Raw genomic sequence first — 19,637 nt, 5'->3', positions numbered from 1 at the left:
ATAGCGTTTCCACAACATCACTTTAAAAGATGTAAGTGCCTTGGTCTTAATAATGTTTATCATGTGTGGTAGGTCATATTATGTGCACACAATTCCCTCCCCACCTTTGCAATCCTTTCCGGTAGACAGAGTACATCTCCCCACCCCATGGACTTTGGACTTGGTCATGTGACTTGCTGTGTCCGGCTAGTAGAAGGTAAGCATTGTATGTATGGTATGCTGTACCTGAGCAGAAGCTTTGGCTGTGCTGTAAGGGTCACCAGCCCTCTTGTTCCTACTCTCCACCAGGAGAACAGCATGTCCTGAAGGAGTCTGCTTCCTCAGTCCGGGTTTCAGAATGAGAGAGCATGTGAAGCAGAACCACAGTCCAGAATGAGTCTGGAGCTGCCCAGTCAACCCACAGCCAGGAGCAGAGTTGCAAAACCACAGACACCCAGCCGACTTGCAGCTGGGAGTAAATATTTGTTGTTGCAAGCCTAACCTAGTGAAAGCTGACCAATGCTCTCTTTGAATGGCAACATCCAGTACTCCGAGCAAATCAGGCCCTGACTTGTTAGTAACCAAACCTTGTTTACAAATAGAACTGTTCCCAAATTAAAGTGTGCAAACAAATGACGCCAGTCTTGTAACCAATCGTTAGAGCAGACCTATCTGTAGAAACACTGAGTACCCTGCCCAAATACGAACAAAAAGACTCAAAAGTATCCAAAGTCCAAGAAATCTATTCATCAGCTGCCTTCCTAGGCACCCCTTATTCATATCACAATCTCAGCGGTAATACCATTTTCTTTGCTACAGTATCAGCCATAAAATATGAACTTGGAGAGGCTGGATTGATCAGTGTAAAGTATATATTTTTATTTACTACAATTTAAAAATCATTTTTAATTTTAGCATCGTAAGGAGTTGTAAAAATAGTACAGAGAGTTCCTATATACCAGTTCTCCAGATTGCCCCAATACAGCATTCCACATAACCATAGAGCATTATTAAAAACTGGAAATTGACTTTGGTACAATACTACCAACTCAACTACAGACTTTATTTAGATTTAATGATTTTTACATGCACAATTTGTGTGTGTATGTGTGTGTCTCTGTGTGTAATTCTACGGAATGTTATCACGTGTAGATTAGGGTATCCATCACCACAATTACGATATAAAAATGTTTACTTACTTTTTTATAGTTATATTCTCCCCCAACCCTAACCCTTGGCAGTTACCGATCTGTTCTGCCTCCCTCTAATTTTTTTCACTTGCAAAATGTTGTATAAATGGAATAATACCATATGTTGCCTTTTGAGACTGGCTTTTTTTCACTCAGTATAATGCCTTTGGGATCCCTCCAAGTATGTTCATTTTTACTGCTGAGTAGTATTCTACTCTATGGATGGATTGTGTAGTCTGTTTATCTACTCACCTGTTGAACGACATGTGGATTGTTTCTAGCCTGGGGCTGTTATAATCAAATTGCTATGAACATTCACATACAAGTTTTTGTATGAACATAAGTTTTCATTTCTCTAGGATAAATACCCAGGAGTATGATGATGGGCTGTATGGTAAATGTATGTTGAACTTTATAAGAAACTGTCAAACTGTTTTTCAGAGTGTCTGTACTATTGTCTATTCCCATCACCAATGTATAAGAGATCCAGTTGCTACACAGCCTCATCAGTACTTAATCAGTATTTTTTTATTTTAGCCATTCTAGTAAGTGTGCATATGCATATATACTGAAATTTATGACTAATTTTCCTGAACAATGAATGTCTTCCCCACTTCATTCCCTCTATGAAGTACAGTAGTATCTGCTAGGAGATAAATTTAATTGAAGAAATGAACTTGACATTCGACATCTAACTAGCATCAAAAGTATAACAGCTATGAATATTTTTAAGAGTAAACTTAGTCTTTGCACTAATTTGTATGAGTTTTCCAAAGTTAACTTTGATGATCACGTGAAAATGTTAAGCTTATTTAACTACTTACTAGTATTCTCATAAAGATTAATTGGTGTAAGTAATCTTGAGAAAGGAGAACAATGATGGAAGAATCACATTTCCTGATTTGAAACATATTACAAAGCTATAGTAATCAAAACAGTATGGTATTGGTATAAAAACAGACACATAGATCACTGGAACAGAACAGAGAGCCCAGAAATAAATCCACACATGTGTGGTCAATTAATATACAACAAAAGAGGAAAGAATATACAACAGGGTGAGGACAGTTTTTTCAATAAATGGCGTTGGGAAAACTAGACAGTCACATGTAAAAGAATGAAAGAGGACCACTATCTTATGCCATACATAAAATTTAACTCAAAATGGATTAAAGACTTGAACGTAAGACCTAAACCCGTAAAACTCCTAGAAGAAAATATAGGTGGTAAACTCCTTGACATTGATCTTACCAATGATTTTTTGGACCTGAGTCCAAAGGCAAGGACAACAAAAGCAAAAATAAACAAGTTGGACTACATCAAAAAAGTTTCTGCATGGCAAAGGAAACCCATTAACAAGTGAAAAGGCAACCTACCGAATGGGAGGAGATATTTACCACTCATATTATCTGATAAAAAGTTAATATTTAAAACATATAAAGAACACATACAACTCAATAACAACAAGAAACTATCCAATTAAAAAATGAGCAGGGGGTCTGAATAGACATTTTTCCGAAGACGGCATACAGATGGCCAATAGACATGTGAAAAGATGCTCAACATCACTGATCAGGGAAATGCAAATCAAAACCACCGTGAGATACCACCTCACACTCTGTCAAAGTGGCTATTATCAAAAAGAAAAATTGTAAGTGTGGGTGAGGATGTGGAGAAAGGGGAACCCTTGTGCACTGTTGGTGGGAATGTAAGTTGGTGCAGTCACTGTGGAAAACAGTATGGATCTTCCTCAAAAAAATAAAAGTAGAATTATATTGGGCAATTTCAGTTCTGTGTATTTATCTGAAGAAAATGAAAATACTAATTTGAAAAGATATATGCACCTTTATGTTCATAGCAGTATTATTTACAATAGACAAGATATGGAAACAAGCTAGTGTCTATTGATATAAAAATGGATATAGAAGACAGTCTTGCCATTTGTGACAACGTGGATGGAGCTTAAGCATATTATGCTAAGTGAAACAAGGCAGACAGAGGAAGAAAAATACTATATAATCTCACTTATATGTGAACATTTAAAAAAATTACTCATAGATACAGAGAACAGATTAAAGGTTGCTAGAGGCAAGGGTGGGAAGTTGTGTGAAATGGGTGAAGGGAGTCAAAAGGTACAAACTTCCAAATAAGTCAAGGGGATGTAACATGGTGACTACACAAATACTGAATTGTGTATTTGAAAGTTACTAAGAGAGTGGATCTTATAAATTCTCATCACAAGAAACATTTTTTTTGTAATGTTGAGGGATGATAACTACACTTACTGTGATCATTTCGTGATGTTTACAAACATAGAATAATCTGAAACTAATATGTTTTAAGCTAATTATATCTCAATAAAAAGCGGGTGTATTTTTAGTGGTGTATTTTTTTAGAGGTTTTGTAAATCGAAGCTTTTGCTCAATCGATAGTTTTGTAAATCAATGACTTTGCTATAGAGATGGCATATTGGACTCAGCACTGATTTGGTTGTTCTTGGATTTTGTGGAGTTGAAAAACTTTCCAATATTTGTATCCTGTCTGTAGTCTGTTTTGTTGAAAAATACATCTGCCACCTTACTGTATCCCAGAGAATTCTCATCTGTATTTTCTTTAACATCCCCATTTTCTATTTATTAGAAATTCATCCATAGGCTGGTAAGTTTTCAAAAATGTAAATTGTACACAATGCTAATTCTGACTAGAAAGTAACAACTACATATTGAAACTGAGGTCAAATTGCTAAAACACATGTAATTAAAAATTTTTATACCAAAAAGTAGACTTTCACTACCTTAGTTATAAGATGAAAGTTCTATTAAATTATTAAGGTGAGGATAAGAGTTGCATCACACAATTGCATATTATGTATCATTATAAGTAAAATTCCAAAATAATTTTGGTTTTACATATGTCCCTATTTTCAGTTAGGGACAAGAAATGCCTTGTAATGTTTGGATTCATATTTTTGAGGAATACTATTTTTAAAACCCAATAAATAAAATATAGAATGCACCTTGATGACAGGTTCCTAAAAGCAGCCACATTGAGGTGAAGTGCTTGATACTTAATCCATTTTATGATAAGCTTTCAATACAAGATATAAATTGATATGCTCTTTTTCATTACTTCATTTGTTTTCATGCAATGCAATATGTGGCTAAAATTCTAAGTTAGTTGTGAAGTTGGGAGTATGATTAAAAAGCAGAGCATTTCTTTGGTAAATAAATTTGCATGCATAAATTGAACTCTCATTTCAGCTTTTGGGAATAATTAAATGACTCAAATTTAAAAAGCAGAAATAACTTTATTAATTTATTACATATCATGATCAAACTTTTCTTCTGTGTCTAACATATTTAGTGAAAGAAAAATGTCTCTACTGCTAAAACCTAATTGGTCCAGCAACTGCCAGGAGGCATCAAATAGTCCACGCAATCTCTCTTCTATATCAAGTTTCCATGTAAGCATGGGTCTATTTCTAGGCTCTTTATTCTATGGTACTGATCTATTTTTCTATCCTCTTGCCAATATTTAATAATTACATGAATTACTATAATGTCGTGAATCTTGAATTCTGATAGGCAATTTGCCCCCACTTCTCCAGAAGTGTCTTAACTATTCTTGGCGCCTTGCAAAAGTTTGAATTTTTTGATTTAGCTTGTCAAATAAAAATTCTGTTGGGACTTTAATTAGAATTTGAATGAATTTATAGATGAATTTGAGAGGAACAAATATCTTGACAATGCTTGGTCTTCCTACCTATGAACTTGGTATAATCTCTACACTTATTTAGCTTTTGTTTGTTGTTGTTGCACTCTGGTCTCCAGTATTCCTGAATTATCTTGGGATTTCTCTCAACAATTTTAATACTTTCTCATTCATTGGTGATTTTGACTAGCCACCAATGCTGTCTGGCAAATTTTACTCAGCTTTGAAGTCTCAGTTCAAATGCCACCTCCTCCGTGAAGCCTTCCCCATTTGCTTTTGCGACTCAGAGTATTTTTGTGTATAATTGCAAAAGCAAGTATTTACTGATTGCTTACTATATGCCAGAGCATTGTGTTAAGTACTCTCTGAGCATTAACTTACATAATCTTTAAAGCAACCTTTTGAAATCATCGTTGGTGTTATCTCCATTTATGAAAAAAATAAGCTCAGAGAGGGCAACTTGTCTAAGGCACACAGCCAGGATGCCACAGGGCCAAGCAGTCTGGCTCCAGAGCCCATGTCCTAATTAGGTTATACTCCCTTTCAAGCAGTTGTATTTGTACTGAAATGGTGTGCATGCATTCATTCATACACCCCGGGGAAAAAGTTGTTTCTCGTGCACACACTGGATCAGGCACTGTAAAAGGTGCGGGTTGAACATATGGTGTTGAATAAAAAACATTAAATAAAAATTACACCAAAGAATATGTAAACACAACTAGTGCTGAGTGGCCTGGGATGGGGCAGGGGAACCCAGGGTTAGATCATTGAGAATTACAAAGGGGAGAGGGCGTAAGGCAGGCAGATGCAGGAAGGGTCTGGGGGAATATGTGTCCTTAAGTGGAAGTCACAGGAAGAGTCACGAACTTGATTAAGAGGTGTTGAGTTTTAGGGCCTGAGGTTGGAAAAGGTCGGAAATGTGGAACTCTGGGACTCCCGCACATGGCTGGGTTGAAGACAGAGGGTGGTAATTACTAAGAAGCAGGCTGTGGTTAAAACTCAAGCAGGGTTAAGAGTCCCCAAAAGAAAGCTGCAGAATAAGAAGACAAGCAGGCAGAGGAGGAGAAGGGAGGGAAAAAAAAAAGGGACAGATGGCAGTGGCGGTGTCTGCATCCTTGGACCTCCAGCACCCAAAACAGGGCTCAGCACAGAATTGGTGCTCAGTGCGCCGTTGGCAGGAGTTCTGCCAAATGAATGAACGACGCTCTGTGTGGTGTTGGTTAAGTCCCTTCCTCGCTGGATCCCCGTTTCCCTCAGTAAAATAGCAGTAGCTGCTTGGGTCAGGCGGGCAGCGGGCTTCTGAGACCCACCAAAGTCATTGAGCCCGTCGGCGGGTTGCGCGGGTGTCCGCTGGAGGGCAGAAGGCGCTCAGATTGCGGAGGACAGTGGCCTCGCCTCCTCCGCGATTGCCCAAGAGCGCCCGGGAAGCGCTGGGTGGGAGGGGACACGCGCGGGGTAAGGGTCCTGTGCCCAGAGCAGCACGGACGCGGCGGAGAAGCCAGGAGTGACCCGGGAAAGGGGGCCCGCCGTACCGAGGGTGCGGGGCGTGGTCATCACCTCTGCTAGAGACCCCTCCGGCATGCGGGTGCGAGGGGAGTTAGTAATGAGGCGAAAAGGAGCGAGAGATTCGGGAGATAGATCCGAAAGACCGAGAGGCCGGTGGGGACTTTCAGCTGGGACCCCTGAAGGGCCCAGGAAGGGCAGGTGCGAACACAGAAGGGGGCCCGCATGCCAAAGCAGGCAGAATGAATGACCGATCACATCCCGCCTGGCAGCCCCGGGCGTGCCTCTGTCCAGGACAGTTAGGAAAGGCTTGGAGAGTCATGAGGTGCCTGGGCCCCAGTCGCTCCTGGCGGGCCGGTCTCAAGCGCAGGAATCCGCAGGCGCCTCCGGCAGCCGCCGGGTGGCAGAGTTGGGGGTAGGCGCGCCCCACCGACCCCGCCCAGGGGCCGCGGGGAGGCCCCACCGTGGGGGGGCGGAGTTGCCGCTGTTCCCCCCCCCCCCCGCATCCCCCGGGGACTGTGGCCCCTTCTTAAGCCCGCGGAGCCTCTGGCTGCCCCTCACTCGCCTCTCCAGTCGGTCTCCCTCCCGCGCGATGGCCTCGGCACTGAGCTATGTCTCCAAGTTCAAGTCCTTCGCGATCTTGTTCGTCACCCCGCTACTGCTGCTGCCACTCATCATTCTGATGCCCGCCAAGGTCAGTTGCATCTCCCGGCAGCCCCGTGGACTCCAGGCGCCTGGTCCCAGCAGCGGGCACCGAACCCGGGAGCACTGAGTTGGAGTGCACAGACTCCCGGGTGGGCACAGCTCTCCTGGGGGCGCGCGCACTTGGGAGCTCCGGGTGCCAGATGGTAGGTGCCCTGTGAAGAATTCCAAGGGGCACGGAGACCCCGAGGCGCACCGACCTTCGGGTTCACAGATCCCAGGGTGCAAGAACTGTCCCAACAAGCACAGAAACGTAGAAGTTAGCTCAGATCTCGGCCACACAGCACATCCATAGGCTCAGCCCGGAGCGCAGAATCTCCCTAGGGTGCATAATCTCATTCCCTCTCCCTCTCACCCAGCCTAATACCACCCATGCTGACAGAGAGCCTGGGCGCTCGTCTTTTCCCCCTTCTGGCTCAGGTCTCTTCCATTAGCGATTGGGGACTTCGCAGCTGTAGATGGCTCCTGGTCAGTTAGGGACCTACAGAAAAAAATCATCACCTAAGTGGATCCTGAGTGCTGTTTTGCAACTCTCTGGCCCTTCTTTGAGCCTTGCTTTCTCTACCTATGGTCCACATTTCTATCCATCTCTGAAACCTAGGAAGCCACAGCTGAGTCAAAATCCTGCTCCAGCTGAAAAGCAGGTCAGGATTGGCCTGCTTCGCTCACTGCCTGCTGTGGCTGTGGCAGGAGGCAGACATGTTCCCAGGACTCACGCCTTGGGTGGCACCACCCAGGGCTGCAGGGAAGCGGTGTCCCATGCCCTGGCCTCCTACTGCTTCTGGGAGGGAGGCAGAGAATGAATAGCCTTGGCCATGGGCTGGAGGCGGTGCTGGGAGCCCTGGCCCAGGCTGGGCTGGGCTGTGTGAAGCCTATTTGGCAGAGGCCCGAGGCCTTTGAAGCCTTTTGTGGCTGCTGGCTGCTCCTTCCTCATTCCCTCTTTCAGCCCTTTCACTCTAAGCCCAGACAGGAAACCCCCGGCTTGCCCCCCACCTCCCAGGCAGGTTTGGCAAACAGAGGAGCTCTTTAGGGGATACTCGGGGGGCAGTCCTGGAGGAGTGGGATTGTACAGGGGTATCAGAAAGCCAACTCTGCGAGAGAACTGGACTTCCTCTATTCAGTCATCATTGTGATTTTAGCAAAGCCCCTGCATTTTTCTGGGCCTTGATGTTCTCGTCTGTACAATGGGGCAAGGTGGTTTGGTTCTGATATTTCATGGTTTTGGGTGCCCAAAGGAATGATACTGGTTCTTAGGATGTGGAAGGGGGAGGCTGAGAAGAACCTTTGGGGGGGGGGGTGTTAACACAGGCCCTGAATGGGCCAAGGACAGCAGATCCAACTGTGATGGCCCTTCAGTTGCCATACCAACTGTGAGCAGCCATACTTCCTCTGTAGAAAGAGATTTGGGGTTGTTATTGTCTGTAGGAGGGAGTCAGGCAGGAGAGCTGTGATTTTGGTTCTGCTGGGGGGGTGGGGGGAGTGCTGTTCCCTGGAATAATTATAGTAGCTTGGCTGAACTTCCTGTTCCAGGGGAGTATGACTGAGACCCCACTCCTACCCTGCCCCCACCCCCACCCCCACGCACACAGATGGCCCTGGGCTGGGACCCCCAACTCAGGGTGTATATACATGTCATTAACCTGCCATGGGAGTGAGGATCGGGTGAGGGAAGAGACGACATCGGTGAAAGTCCTTCCAAAGGCTGCCTTCACGTGCTTTCCCTCCCGCTGGGGCAGGTGACTGGGAGCCTGGACCCTGTCTTGGTGTTTTCTCCTTTTGTGCCTCTGTTTAGTCACCACTGACGAGCTCCCTGACCCTGCCCCCCCACCCCCACAGCCACATCATTGTGCCAGGACACCCGGAGATATTGGCATGGGGCAGAGCTACGGGGAGGCCAGGGAAAGCTTGGCAGCCTGGCTAGTACTGTCCAAGTGGGGCAGTGACTCAGTGCACGCCACCCTCTGCCGGTGCCCTGGCCCCTCTCCTGCAGGCTTCCTTCTATTCCTCCCGCCACCTTGCTGCATTCCTGGCTTCATCTCTGCTCCATTTTTTTTAACCCTTTCTCTGAGTACTATTTTTTTTTTTAAATAGCTTTTTAACGATACATTTTTTTTGTATCATTTATTTTATTAAATTTGTTTTCAAAATCTTATTTTTAAAGTCTGTAAAGTATAAAGTAATAATGAAAATACTCTCGATTGCCATAATTTACTGTAACTTTGATGGCCTTCTCTCTAGAAATCAATCTCTCCTCTCCTCTCCTCTCCTCTCCTCTCCTCTCCTCTCCTCTCCTCTCCTCTCCTCTCCTCTCCTCTCCTCTCCTCTCCTCTCCTCTCCTCTCCTCTCCAACACACACACACACACACACACACACAGAGTATGTTCTCTTACCTACATTTTTTTCACTAAGCAACATGTCATGGCCACCCTTACTTGTTAATTATATGTGTGCATTTAAGATGTATTTATTGAGCCCCACTATGTGCTTGATGCTGATTTTTCGTTCCCACTGTCCACTTTTAGCTTGGCTTTAAGTGCTTTTCCAGCCACATTCCAGCTTCATGGAAATGTTTGAACTTACCTACAGGGAGCCGGGCTCCTCTCTGCAGGTAGAATCTATCTCATTCTGCACAGTTACCACCCGCTCCTCAGATGGGTCTGACATATCCTGCTCTCTCCACTGTGGGAGCATTCTAGATGAGGAGGGTCAAGTTTGCTTCGGGGGTGGGGCATCTCCTGGGCCTCGTTATAGTGCCATGGAGGGGAGGGGGCAGTCAGCCTTGTGTCTTTTCTATTGGTTATATTTGGCACCTCCTGGAACGGTGCTGTGAAAATTGCTTACATCTACCACCTGCTCTTTCTAAGTTTAGATAATAAAAATTCACCGAGCACTTTATGTATGCTAGATGTTAAAAATGGGTGCTCTTAAATCCTCAATTTACACGTGAGGACATGGAACAAGCAGGGAGAGGGGCCACGGTTGGGAGTGAGAGGAGTATTTTATCAGTGACATTGATGAGTGACCGTTGAAAGCCAGACAATGGCAGACAGTGGACACTGATCAGGTCTGCCTGGTGGCAGAGCCTGGGCTTCTAACCACACTGTTGTCCCGCCTTGAGTCTGGTGGCTTCAATCAGCATTGATACCTGCAACCCCCAAGCAGGGGACTGCAGACATTTTCTGCAAAGCCTGGAGACATTTTTTGTTGTCACAACTGGAGAAAGTGCTACTGACACCTAGTGGTGTGGAGGCCAAGATGCTGCCAAACATCCTACCATAGGACAACCTTCCCCACAGAACAAAGAATCACCCAAAAATGTCCATCATGCCGAGAAACCCTGCATTACACGGGAGGGAGATGTCCTGGGTGCTCATGGGATGCTGAAGGAAGATTTATTTTTTATGACTCAATTCAAACAAAGACTGTCTAAGTCTTCATGCAATGTTTCATGCATCTCATATGTGCTCTTTGGGGTGATGATAAGCAGGGACAGCGTACAGGTACATCTTCACGGCAGTGTTGTTGTAGCTCCTGCTACGCTGGCCCATTCCTCTAATAGGCATTTACTGAGCGTCTCCTAAGTGTCAGGCCTGTGCTGGGTGCTGAGGACAGAGTGAATCCACAAACACTGGCTCTGCCCTCAAGGTGCTCGCTGTTTGGTCGTGGTAGTGGGGAGACCGTCCAGGAAACAAATGATGGCAACCCAATGTGCAAATTGCCAAGGGTCTGGGTGGGGAGGAAAACACAGAGGGAGGGCACAGACCCAGCCTGTGGGGGAGGTGGGGACAGGTGCCCAAGGAGAAATGCTGAGCTGAGCCATGGGGGGCGGTGTGTGTAAGAGTAAGAACTTCGGTTATTGCCAGCGCTCTGGGGTAGCTGGAACTCGGGGTGTAAGTGGGCAAGGAGATGCTGTTGGAGGGGTCTGCAGGGCCTGCTCCATTGCACTGGGTCTCCTAAGTCATGTGGGTTTTGTCCTGGAAGCAAGAGAAGGCTTTTAAACAGGGAGTGATATGATCAGCTTTACAAAAGAGAAAGAAGGAGCAGCAATGTGGTGTGATACAACTAGAAAGATCAAATTAGAAGATACTTGCAGCCATCTAGGCAGGAGGAGATGTGCCCTGAGCAAAAGCAGCGGCCGTGGTGGGTGAAGGTGGGAAGGGGAAGAGGCCAGAGAATGAAGGTCTAGAAGCAGTAGGTCTTGGTGACGGGGTTGGGATGAGGGAGAGGACAGAGTTAATAATAGAGACAGAGAGGTGGTTAATAAAAGGACAGAGAGGTGGTTAATAATGATTATAATAAAAATGCCGATGAAACGTTAAACAGCCTAGGGACGTGGGTATTATTATCCACATTTAATACATGATGAGACTGAGGGCAGCAGCATGCCGAGGCCTCAGGGCTGTCTCTTCAGTTTGTCAGGTGTGCCTACGTCATCATCCTCATGGCCATTTACTGGTGCACAGAAGTCATCCCTCTGGCTGTCACCTCCCTCATGCCTGCCTTGCTTTTCCCACTCCTCAAGATTCTGGACTCCAAGCAGGTGAGCAGACCCAGGGGGTCCTGGTGGATCCCTTCTCCTCCCCTTTGCTCATTCTCCAAGCCTCTCTCTGAGCTGCCTAGGCCCCAGGGGACCAGGTAAGCCCACCGTGGATTCTTTTTGGCACGGAGACACCCCACTTGACCCTCCATCCCCACGCCAAGCTGCCCATGAAGTCAGCATCTGGTCTGCTTGCCTGTCCCTGGGGACTTGGGTGGCCGTAGGCCCAAGCAGTATGTGGCCAAGAGACAACCCTGACAGGGCCTCCCTGCCCCCCTCCAGGTGTGTGTCCAGTACATGAAAGACACTAACATGCTGTTCCTGGGCGGCCTCATCGTGGCCGTGGCTGTGGAGCGCTGGAACCTGCACAAGAGAATCGCCCTGCGCACGCTCCTCTGGGTGGGGGCCAAGCCTGCACAGTAATTACACCTTCCCTTTCTTGCCACAGGGCTCTCTGTGGGCCCCAGGGCTAGGGAGGAGCTGTAGCACAAACCAATCACCCTTAGGTGAGGGCTGGCTGTAGGATTACCTGGGTTTGGCGGGCAGGGGGACCTCTGGGTGGGCATGTGACAATCTTAGCAGGGGATACCAGATGCATGGGCGGTGGTGGGAGCCCGTGGTGACAGCAGTGGGTAAGGGTCCTCTGAATCCAGGGGACACTGGTTAGCAAGGGTCCCTGGATGTTCAGAGGACTCCTGGAGGAGGGCTGCAGAGTTCCACAGGGAACAAGGTGGGGGGAGGTTGGATCAAGCCATGACTGACAGGGCATTTGTGGGGAAAGTAGGCCAGAGGTGGTTCAACCACCCAGCTCAGGGGGGAGCAGAAAGGCCATCCTTCCAAAGCTGGCACATCGAGTCCCTCTGTAAAGAAGCTTCTTATCTCATTTTCTCTCATGTCTCTTAGGACCTCAGCTTCTCCCTCCTCTCTTAGATCTCCCCCACCAATCCAACCCACCCGTGGCGCTGACATGATCAGAATCACCTGGGTATTCTGAGCATCTGCCATGCCCCAGGCATGACCTAAGAGCTTATGTATCACTTCATTTTAACTCTCACAACTCTTGAGAGTTGGGTATTATTCCTACCACCCATGTTCTGTACACGAGGAATTTGAGATAGAGGTTAAATGATATGCTGACAGTCACTTGGGGACCATCACGTGAGACCTGGCATGTACAATGAGGCCTCCCCCACTCTAGTCAGGAACTCAGGATGCGCCTTTGTTTTGAGGCAATGCTCTCCCCAAGTGATGGTGTGTCCCTCACTCCCAGCCCACCCAGCCCAGCCCCAGGGAGGCAGCAGTTCGTTAGTTCACAGCAAATCCGTCCTGAGATGTCCATGTGTCAGGAAGTGTGTGGGATCCTGAGCCCGCAGACCCTGGGCTGCCCTCTGAGAGATGTTACCTGGTTCCCTTAGTGCCTCAGGCTCTCCTGAGAAGGAAGCTTTGTGACTGGTCTCTGTTACCTTTTATGGTAGCAAGCCCATCCAGTGATTGGTTTGTAGGTCAAATCAAAAGCCATTGCATTTTCTAGAAATGTGAGACCTCAGGGGCCTCAGAATTCTTGCTCTCAGCATCCTTTGAGTGGCCAGCTTTTCTCCATTAGCAGGTGGGCCTCGTTCTGAGAGTACTGAAGCATTTTTGCTTCCAAATCCAGGAAGTTTGCACATGCTTCTCTGCTCCTTTCTGCCACCTGGCTTCTTCTCTGAGCTTGGCTTCCAACTGTCCATGGCACTGCCTGCCCTGAGGGTGACCTTCATGTTGAGGCCCCCTCGGTGCCTTGGGATATCATGTCAAAGCCTTATTCATGCAAACTCGGGTTCTCCTCCCAGCCTGGATCCCAGCCTTTGTTCTTACGGGTCCATGAGGCCAACCCACATGGACACCGGCTTGGACCTCGGTGCAGTGCAGCCGTCAGGCAAATTAGTGGCCGTGGGGAGAAGCCTGACTGCAGAGGGCCATGGAGACCGAGAACGGTTGCTTTCCATTCAGCCAGCCCTCCCCCGGTGCCTTCTGTTCCTGGCCTTGTGCTGGGGTGCATGGAAGCCATGGAGAAGAATCAGACCCTTCCCCTGCTCACCATCCGAGGAAAGAACAGACAAGGAAACAGGTCCTCTGAGGCCAGCCAGTGCTTAGCGTTGAAGGGAGGATGGAGGAAGGTGTGTTCAGCCATGCCTGGTCTGACCGGGAGGGAAGCCACAGAGGAGGGGCCTTATCTGACAGGTTTTTGAAGGACCTTGAGGAATGTTCTAGGCAGATGGCCGATGTGGGACAGAGGTGGAAGACAGGTGTTACACATGAAGGGAACATGTTTTCTGAATATTGTTTGTTTGATCTGATCCATTGCAGAGTGGAAGGGGTACAAAGTGTGTGTGTGCAGAGAGAGACAGCGAGGGTAGGGGTGTCAGCTCCTCCCATGAGGGAGATTCCACTTCCCCAGGCTCCACCCAGGCTTGCCCTACCCCTGAAGGCTACTCTGCCAGCCCTTCTGCACTTAGGGGAGAACAGGGTCTGGGGTGGGATGTTGGAGCTACCTGCACATAGGGCTGCTGCAGCTCACCCTTAGGTCATACAAGGGCCAGCTCTTCACATCTGGATGTCTGTGATGCCCCTGCTAGATGGGCCTCCTTAGAACTATGACAAGGGGCTGAGAAAGGCCTCTTGGTGACCCTGAGAGCCAGCAGACTAGACATCAGTAATGTCTGTGGGAGAGAGGTAGGAAGGAGTAAAGAAGGAAGGCAGGGGAGAGGGGAGGGGAGGAGGGAGGTGGGGAGGGAGGGAGGCAGGTACTACAAGCACGATCCTCTCCTGGACCACCCGGTCTTGAACTGGCCTCAGCACCTTGGCCTTGACCTCTGGCATCCCTGCAGGGGGACATCGTGCCTGTTACTCCCTAAAGGCTGGGGAAGGAGGTGGGTGGGGTGGGATTCTCCTGCTCTCCTTTCTGCTCCTCCTCTGCAGGCTGATGCTGGGCTTCATGGGTGTCACAGCCTTTCTCTCCATGTGGATCAGCAACACGGCCACCACGGCCATGATGGTCCCCATTGTGGAGGCCGTGCTGCAGCAGATGGAGGCCACGAGCACAGCCACCGAGGCCGGCCTGGGGGCCCTGGAGCTGGCAGACAAGGGCAAGGCCAGTGAGCTACCAGGTGAGCCCCCGGCCAGGTGCTGCCAGGGTTCATGGGACTCACCTTCCCCTCTGTTGCCAAAAAGCTTTGGCCACCTCCCCAGCTCCTGGAACCCACTTTTGAACAGACATAAGAGAAATACTTAGAAAACGCTATTTTCATAAGTTTTAGGGATGTAATTATTGCACAAAAATTAGATCCTTTAGTAGAACTTACAGCAAGTTCCCACCGTCAGTTCCCGCCAATCACAGAAATCAGTGCATGATCATTTGATTATTCATTTGGGCATCTTTTGAGCACCTACTGGGTGCCCCTCACCCTTTCGTCCTCCTACTCATCCTCAGGGAGGCCTCCCCCGAACAGCTCAAACCTCTCATCCGCTCCCACAGGTATTGGGGTGGTTGTCCCATGTTGCTTCCCCGCTAGGGGCCGAGCTCAGGGAAGTCAGACGGTGCCTGTTTTATTCTCTGCCTTGTTTGCTACACCAGCCCCAGGGTGCAGCACAGGGGGGCTTGACCCATGCCGATGGCTTGATGGCCAGACCCTGGGCCTGCTGAGATGATGCCGACACATCCATACTTTGGACCCATGGAGCCCAGTGGGGCAGGGTAATGAGGCCCCACGTGCACTTCTTCTGACTTGGGGAAGCCACGGGGTGCCACAAACCAGACACTGAGGGAGCTCAGACAAGGGAGAGGTCTTGCCAGGAGGAGAGGACATTTGAGATGGATTTGGACCGCCCCCCCCCCCCCCCCGCGCCCCCCCCACACACATGGAGTGACCAGCTGGAGCAACAGCAAAGAGGCAGGAAAGAAGGGCTTGTGTCTGAAGTTGCTGAATTGGAACAGGGCACCGAGGAGCCTTGAGGAAGCTATGGGAAGGGACTGCGGGCAGACAGATAGGGCCAGACTACAACTTTGTGCTGGAGGCTGAGGAAAACCTGTGGAGGGAGCCGGCATAGCTGGCATGTCCCCATCCTCAGGTCAGCAGCCGAGTGAAGCGTTAGAGCTGAGCCGATGGCCTCCAGGATGGCTCGGCTCATGGAGCTGTGTCACTACAGGGAGCCAAGTGAGTTTTGAAGGCCCTGCTATGGGGCAGCGGGAGAATTGTGACAGGAAGAGCATGTGCAAAGCCATGACCCTGTGCGTGTGCTACGCTGCCAGCATCGGAGGCACTGCCACCCTGACCGGGACAGGACCCAACGTGGTGCTCCTGGGCCAGATGCATGAGTGAGTCACTGGCCATGCCTTCTGGGGACAATTACTTGGGCCCCGGGTTTGGAGGGACCCTCCCACCTCTCCCTCCTCCTCAGCTGGGCCCTGGTGCTGGGGGCCTAGCAGAGGTGGGAGGATGTGCCCCCATCAGCCTGTGGGTCCCAGCACTGTTGCAGCTGCTCAGGACCCATCAGGGGTGGGAGCTGATGACAACCCTCAGATCTGGTTGCTTTCTATCCTGGGGTAAGTCCCACCTTTCTTTCCTGGACTCAGGATTCTGACTTGGACAGGTCAAATGATTGAACTCTACCACTAAAGTCATGGGAAAGGACAACGTCGTCCCAGATGTTGGGTCCTTGGTTAAAATGTGGGGAAAACACACACACCTACAGATGTTCCCCTCAGAGCTGGCTCACCGACCTTGGTTGTAAATGGTGAAGGTCCTATGCTATTGGGGATCTAGACATGGTACAAACGTTAGAGGTTAGGTCACTCACTTTGTCACCAGCTCATGCACTATAGTTCCTCTGATTGCCCTTGATGTGACCAGTGTCCTTGTGAGGCCCCAGGTAGACCACAGGGGTGGTCTGTGGTCTGGAACTTTCTTTGGCCACAAAGGGACACAGGGCTTAAGGACCCAGTTCCGTGCCTGGTCTTGTGTCGGGTGGGGCTGGCATCACAGAAGTGAGGGAATCCTGGGCCCTGTCCATGGGATATTCGTGGTCAGCTGAGGTTAGCAGACACCTGGAGAGTTCTAGGTGGGTCATGTAAATGCATTAATGAAGGTAAGTACAAACTGCAGTGGGCACGGAGGGAAGGAACTTAAATATCATGGTGCCCGTCCTGGGCATACTAGAGCCCTGGACAGATGGGGAGGGCAGCTAGGAGGTGGGAAGGACAGGCCTGGAGCCTGGCTGGGCACACCTGAGATCCAACAAGCAGACTATTCTGACCCCGTGAGTGTTTTCTGTAATGAGAACCTTACAGTTCTCCCTGGAGTTCCTTTGAGAAAAAAAAGAGCTGTCAGGGCTGAGCACAGAAAGCTCAGCTTTTACTGTGACACCCTTGGGCTAAAGGGAGCAGCCCCTAGGGGAGGGAGGCAGAACCTGGAGTGGAAATGATCTTCCTCCAGCCCCAGAAACATGTTCTGGTCCCACCCAGGCAAGCTTTGAGATTTGCTTTCCTACGGGGACCCTTCCTTTGCAGAAGCTCACAGAACGAGGGTTCTGAGGCTTGGTGGACCCTCTGAAGTGGTTGGCCAAGTTATGTGTGTATAACGGTGTATTTTTCTGGAGGGAAGGGCCATGACTTGCATGAGATTTCCAGCAGAGTCTGGACCCCTAGGAGGGTCAGTTGGTCACTCCTTAGGCTTGTCTTGTGTGTAGCCGTGTGCTGAGGCCCCCCACTTGATTGGGGATATTACCCGGTGGTGGACTTGGGTGGCTGGGCCTCAGGAAGAGGAGGTCCCTGCTCCAGACTGTCTCGTGGGGTCCACAGCTCAGTGTCTGGTAGAGATGTGGACCGGTATTTCTCCCTTCAGATTGTTTCCTGACAGCAAAGATACCGTGAACTTCGCCTCTTGGTTTGGATTTGCCTTCCCCAACATGGTGATAATGCTGCTGCTCGCCTGGTTGTGGCTCCAGTGTATTTATATGGGATTCAAGTAAGTTTGAGCTGCTTCCAGAATAGCGTCTAATCTGCCATGCGCCTGCAGAAGAATCCTCAGACTCAGTAGGCCACTCCACAAAGTTCTTCCTGTCTGGTCCTGACTATTTCTCAAGCTCCACCACCTGTGTTTACTTTGACACCCTTGAGCGAAAGCGAGCAACTCCTAAGGGGGGGAGGCCACCTCAGGCTGCTCACTGAACCTTTCACATGCTTCTCCCTCTTCCTGGAATGCCATTCCCTACCTTCCCGCCTTCCAAGCACCTCAGCCTCCCAGGCCAGCTCAACTTTCCCTCTTTCCCAACACCTTTCCCGACTTTCCCTCACCCCCATCCTGGAATTCTATCATGGAAGAATTCCTTGCTTCTCCTCTGGGCTGGCCTGGGCACCTCATAGCCCTGTCCCTCAGTACCTGTAGTCACGTTCCAGGGCTGCTTCTGCCCCCGTCCCGGGCAACTCTGGGGCCTGTGGTAAGTCCTGTCTGTCCCTGGCACCCCGCCTGGCTCCTGACCCAGAGAGAAAGAGCAGGTGTGCCATCAACGTGAGTCAAAGCAATTCAAGGGAATCTTGTCCCCATGTGCAAATCGATACTGCTGGACAAACTTCCACTTGGCTGTATGTGTCCATTAGGTCAGGTCACAGCAGACTACTAACAAGGTCCAAACAATCCAAACCCACACCTTTACTAAATGCCCACAATGTTCCCAGTGGTGTGCGGGTTCTGGAAAGTTCACCTTCCTCTTCCCAGCACACTGGCAAGTTCACCACGAGGCAACCTTGATAGCAGCCAGACTTTGGACAGAAACCATGAGGTGTGCCTGGCACATACCTAAAAAAGCTGTTGTGATTTTAAAAGGCGCAAATTCATCTATGGCACAAAGGTGACCCTGTCACCCTGGGATGGAAAGGACTTAGCTGTGAGCCATGTGCTCTGGGCCCTAATTCATGGGCAGCTGGAGCCAAATGACAGACGGGGGCCGCAGTGGCCAGCGCAATGAACTCTCAGAGGGGGGAGGCAAAAGTGCCCACCCAAACCTGTGAGTTAATGGAGAAAATCGGGCACTTTTGTAAGTTTTCTCTTAGAGGAGGGACTGTTTTGAAAACTGCTAGTAAAAATATCTTTATCCATAATCAAAGTAGTCATAGCAACGACATAAGAATAGTCGTAACTGTCCCTCACACACCACAACCCTGTGCAGGCCGCCCGTGAGAGGGAAGCTGCTCCCATGGGTGCCTGGGGCACAGCTTGGTTTTGATTGAAGCTCTTTGCCCTGCTTCTTGCACCCGCTTCAGCAGGTCCTCACGTCCATCCAGCGGGCCTCAGGAAACCTGCCTCAAACCTTGCAGGCGGCTTGTGGGTGTCAGTGTCTCCTTGTGGGACAATAGTAATAATAACGACCCACGTCTACCGAGTGCTTATTAAGTGTCAGATAAGATTTGAAGTATCTGCGTATGTTGATTAATCTTCATATCAATCTGTGAGGTAGGTACTCTTATTATTCCCAATTTACAGATAAGGCCACTGAGGCAACCAGAGGGGAAATGGTCTATGCAGGGTTGTAAAACTTGGACGTCATGGAACTGACATTTGAATCCGGGCAATTTGGCTCTAGAGACTGTGCGTGCTACCCTAGATCCCTGTCTTAGTCAGCCCTGGCTGCCATAGCAGAATGCCACAGATTGGGTGGCTTAGACCACAGGCATTTATTTCTCACAGTTCTGGAAGGCGGAAGTTCAAGGTCAAGGTGCCAGCAGATTTGGTTCCTGGTGAGAGCTTTTCTCCCGGCTTGCAGAAGGCCACCTTCTTACTGTGTCCTCACATGGGGGAGAGAGAGAAAGAGAGAGTGAGCACTCTAGTGCCTTCCTTTTCGTATAAAGGCACAATCTCAATCATGAGGCCCCACGCTCATGACCTCATCTAAACCTAATTTAGGCCAACCTCCTAATAGTGTCACACTGGGGGTTAGGGCTTCGACATTGGAATTTGCAGGGACACAGGTCAGTCCATAA

At 49.0% G+C, this 19,637-nt stretch overlaps 1 protein-coding gene and 1 long non-coding RNA gene across 8 annotated transcripts in view; one reads left to right on the top strand and one right to left on the bottom strand.

Annotated features, from left to right (window-relative positions):
- Positions 1-833: 833 nt before the first annotated feature.
- LOC141568993 (uncharacterized) lies at positions 834-8,056 on the bottom strand. Its single transcript, XR_012492346.2, has 2 exons — positions 7,651-8,056; positions 834-7,566 (listed from the first exon to the last, which is right to left on the bottom strand). It is a non-coding gene; the product is annotated as an uncharacterized LOC141568993 (long non-coding RNA).
- The window catches only part of SLC13A5 (solute carrier family 13 member 5), a 29,371-nt gene continuing 16,588 nt past the window's right edge, over positions 6,855-19,637 (top strand). The window contains exons 1-6 of one of the 7 annotated variants that reach the window (XM_019743826.3): positions 6,855-7,077; positions 11,498-11,626; positions 11,906-12,042; positions 14,582-14,769; positions 15,809-15,977; positions 17,503-17,625. In XM_019743826.3, coding sequence (XP_019599385.1) covers positions 6,976-7,077; positions 11,498-11,626; positions 11,906-12,042; positions 14,582-14,769; positions 15,809-15,977; positions 17,503-17,625 — 848 coding nt within the window. In that variant the 5' untranslated portion in view covers positions 6,855-6,975. Of the gene's footprint in view, positions 7,232-11,497; positions 11,627-11,905; positions 12,043-14,581; positions 14,770-15,730; positions 15,978-17,502; positions 17,626-19,637 lie in introns of all 7 variants that reach the window. The other 6 variants (XM_074320660.2, XM_019743829.3, XM_074320657.2 and 3 more) reach the window with 6 other exon arrangements.

Source organism: Rhinolophus sinicus, chromosome 12 (genome assembly GCF_057876585.1).
Source record: "Rhinolophus sinicus isolate RSI-liver-muscle chromosome 12, RSI-T2T, whole genome shotgun sequence".
In the NCBI taxonomy this organism is placed as follows: domain Eukaryota; kingdom Metazoa; phylum Chordata; class Mammalia; order Chiroptera; family Rhinolophidae; genus Rhinolophus; species Rhinolophus sinicus.
Note: the sequence above shows the minus strand (reverse complement) of the source record. Positions and strands in the feature narration are given on the sequence as shown.